The sequence below is a fragment of the Dipodomys ordii genome, unplaced genomic scaffold (genome assembly GCF_000151885.1).
Source record: "Dipodomys ordii isolate 6190 unplaced genomic scaffold, Dord_2.0 Scaffold1597, whole genome shotgun sequence".
Lineage (NCBI taxonomy): Eukaryota > Metazoa > Chordata > Mammalia > Rodentia > Heteromyidae > Dipodomys > Dipodomys ordii.
This window is the reverse complement of record NW_012268813.1, coordinates 8,814-12,310: the sequence shown is the minus strand read 5'-3', so window position 1 is coordinate 12,310 and position 3,497 is coordinate 8,814. Positions and strand designations below refer to the sequence as shown.

General features: G+C 50.0%; 1 protein-coding gene across 1 annotated transcript; it reads right to left on the bottom strand.

Annotated features, from left to right (window-relative positions):
* Positions 1-2,444: 2,444 nt before the first annotated feature.
* On the bottom strand, positions 2,445-3,403 carry LOC106001983 (histone-lysine N-methyltransferase EHMT2-like; the record flags this gene model as incomplete). The annotated part of the gene is made up of 3 exons (XM_013036915.1): positions 3,142-3,403; positions 2,838-3,044; positions 2,445-2,719 (listed from the first exon to the last, which is right to left on the bottom strand). Coding segments are annotated over exons 1-3 (732 nt in total), but the record flags the coding sequence as incomplete, so codon positions are not given.
* Positions 3,404-3,497: the final 94 nt, after the last annotated feature.

Genomic DNA, 3,497 nt, shown 5'->3' with positions numbered 1-3,497 from the left:
CAACCCGGGCAGGAGAGACCATGAGACTCCTATCTCCAATAAACCACCAGAAAACTGGAAGTGGCGCTGTAGCTCAAGTGGTAGAGCGCTCGCCTAGAGCTGAAGAGCTGAGGGACAGCGCCCAGGCCCAGAGTTCAAGCCCCATGGCCGACAAAAAAAAAAATTAAAGGAAATCATGTTAGGCTCCAGTGGTTTACACTTGTAATCCTAGCTCCTCAGGAAGCTGAGATCTGAGGATCTTGGTAAGTAGCCAGCCCAGGGAGATAAATCTGAGAGACTCATCTCCAATTAGCTAGCAAAAAGCCAGAAGTAGAGGTGTGGCTCAAGTAGTAGAGTGTCAGCCTTGAACAAAAATTCCAAGTGTTCCAAGTGGAACAAAAATTCCAACGCCCAGTATTTGAGTTCAAGCCCCATATTGGCACAAAAAAAGAAAATTGTGTCTGTATTGATCACATACTGATGTTTCCCTAAATAATACAGCATAAAAATATTTATATAGCACCTGCAATGTACTACTGTTATTTAGGGAAGCTTTAAAGTACACAGAAGATATGACAGTCATATGCAAATAGAGCAAAGCAAACATGGATTTTTGTACTCTAAGAATACAGAAATTTGGGCTGGGAAAGTGGTTCAGTGGTACAGTGCTTGCCTTGCATGCCTGAGGCCCTGGGTTCGATTCCTCGGCACCACATAAGCAAAAAGAAAAAGCCGGAAGTGGCGCTGTGGCTCAAGTGGTAGAGCACTAGCCTTGAGCTGAAGAGCTGAGGGACAGTGCCCAGACCCAGAGTTCAGGCCCCACGACCGAACCCCCCACCCCCTCCAAAAAAAAAAAAGAATACAGAAATTCATCCTTGGAATTCAACCTTAAAAAGGAAGGAAATTCTGGTACAATGCTACAACATGAAGGAAACTTGAATCACGATGTGAAATAGAGCAGTTACAAAAAAGAAAATACTGTATAATTATAGTTAGATGAGGTAAAGTAACCACACTCCAAGAGACAGAAAGAATAGTGGTTTCCAAAGCTGGGGGAGAGGAGAAAATGAGGAGTAATTACTTATTGGTTATAGAATTTAAGTATTACAAGTTTTTTTTTTAAAGTGCCGGATGCCGGTGGCTCTTGCCTATAATCCTAGCTACTCAGGAGGCTGAGATCTGAGGATTGTGGTTCAAAGCCAGACCAGGCAGGAAAGTCTATGAGACTCTTATCTCTAATTAACCGCCAGAAAACTGGAAGTGGCGCTGTGGCTCAAGTGGTAGAGTGCTAGCCTTGAGCTGAAGTGCTTAGGACTGGTGCCCAGGCCCAGAGTTCAAGCATATGACGGACAAAAAAAAAAAAAGGACTGATGGTTGCACAACATTATCTTGTTTTTTTTTTTTTGCCAGTCCTGGGGCTTAAAATCAGGGCCTGGGCACTGTCCCTCAGCTTCTTTTCCTCAAGGCTAGTGCTCTATCATTTGAGCCACAGCGCCCCTTCCGGCTTTTTCTGTATATGTGATACTGAGGAATCAAACCCAGGGCTTCTTGAGGGCTAGGCAAGCACTCTACCACTAAGCCACATTTCCAACCATCAATGTATTTAATAATACTGAGTTATACACCAAAAAATAATTTAGGTGGTAACTTTTATTTATTTATTTTTTGCTGGTCCTGAGGCTTGAACTCAGGGCCTGGGCACTGTCCCTGAGCTTCTCTGTGCTCAAGGTTAGCGCTCTACCACTTGAGCCACAACACAGCTTCTGGCTTTTTGTTTATGTGGTGCTGAGGAATGGAACCCAGGGCCTCATGCATGTAAGGCAAGCGCTCTGCCACTAAGCCACATTCCCAGCCCAGTTTTATGTTTTTTACATAATCAACCACAAAGAAAGAAAAAAAGATCTTGACCCTGGAAGGCTATTTAAGCCACACCCAGAACAAAGTGACCCTAAGACTCATATTTGGAAGCCTTTGTGACTCCCCCAGTCGTTACAGTAGCCTATCTCCTTCCCAGGAAGAATTCCCTCCCCAGCCCCTAAAAAATTCCCAGTAAAAAGTTACAAATGGTGTGGGAGTAATTTTTAAGAAGAGTGGAAAAAGCTCCTTTAGGATTTGCCTTGAGGTACAAAAGAAGAAGGATTGGGAGCTCCACAGTCCAGACCAAAGGAGTAATTACATTAACTATGGGATTAACTCTCCAACAGCTGTCAGTTTCCTCCATTTTTTTTTTAACCACCCCTCTCCCAAGAACAAAACTCCAGGAAAATAGAGATCGGTGGTTTACATATTAAGCCCACCATAATATTTAACAAGTAGCAGTCCCAGGGAAAATGTGATTGCCTTCTAAGAGCCTGAGGCTAAATTGAAAAAAAACAAAACAAAACAAAAGCACCTAACAGAGGTTTCCCACTCCACATGAATTAATTACTTCATTACCTCCCCCTCCACAGTGCTCATTCCCTCACCTGCCCATTTCCTGGTTTGGACATGGTTTTCCTGGCTCGGTGAACCTTGGGCTGACCCTCCGGGGTGGTGGTAGCTGGTGGAGGGGGTGGTGGAGGAGGTGGAGGTTCAGGCCCTGTAGCTGAAGTTCCCTGGGACCCCGGCATACTCAGCAGCCTCATAGCTAAACTCTGGACCGAAGGAGGCGATTTTCCTGCTCCTGTCATTGACATTTTGGCCCGGCTGGGACAAGCACCCCCCTTGCTGGGAGAAGAGGGGAACGACTTTGTGGCATGGCCTAGAAAAGAGGACAAGCAGACAGACGAGAAGATCAGACAGACAGACAGATAAGAAGGCAGAGGGAGAAGACCCTCCACCGGCCCCCCACCCCACCCCACCCCTCCCCGACCTCTCACCCAACAGGATTCGGCCCCCATCTCCCTCCAGATTCTCGGGCTCGTCCCCAATGAGCGGCGTCGCTCCTACAGGGGTGTCAGCCCCTTCGTCGCCGACGGTAACAGTGACCGAGGCCGGAGATGAGGGGCCAACAGGCTCCAAGGAGTCTGGATTGGCCTTGGGTAGGGTCTCCTCGCCGTGAGGGGTGTCCCCCAAAGAGCCATGAACTGTAAAGGAAGAGAAAAAGTTCAGGCTAAGCGATCCGGGAATCCTATACGAAAGGGAGGAAGAAGGTCCAGCTGGGCCCGTTTCGGCCGCACTCACCTCTCTCGGTGGCTCCTCGGGGCTCCTTCTCCAGCAGCAGCGCCCCCATCTCAGCGGGGGCCTCCCCCTGAGAGGGGAGACAAGGAACCGGTGGGCTGGTCAGCCCGGCGGGGAGCTGGGGGGCCCAGGACGCCTGGGCCCTGGGAAGAGACAGTAGGCTCCGAGGCCTACCTCTTCCTCTATGGGGCCCCCCCCTTCCTCGGCCTCGACTGCCCGGAGGGGCTGCACGACCCCTCCCCCGGGCCCGCATCAACCCCCGCCCTCTCGGCAGACCCCGCATCTCTGGGGCCGAGAGGAGAGGAGGGGGAGGGGGCGGGGCCTCCGCGCCCCGGCCCCGCCCCCTCCTCCCGGCTGCA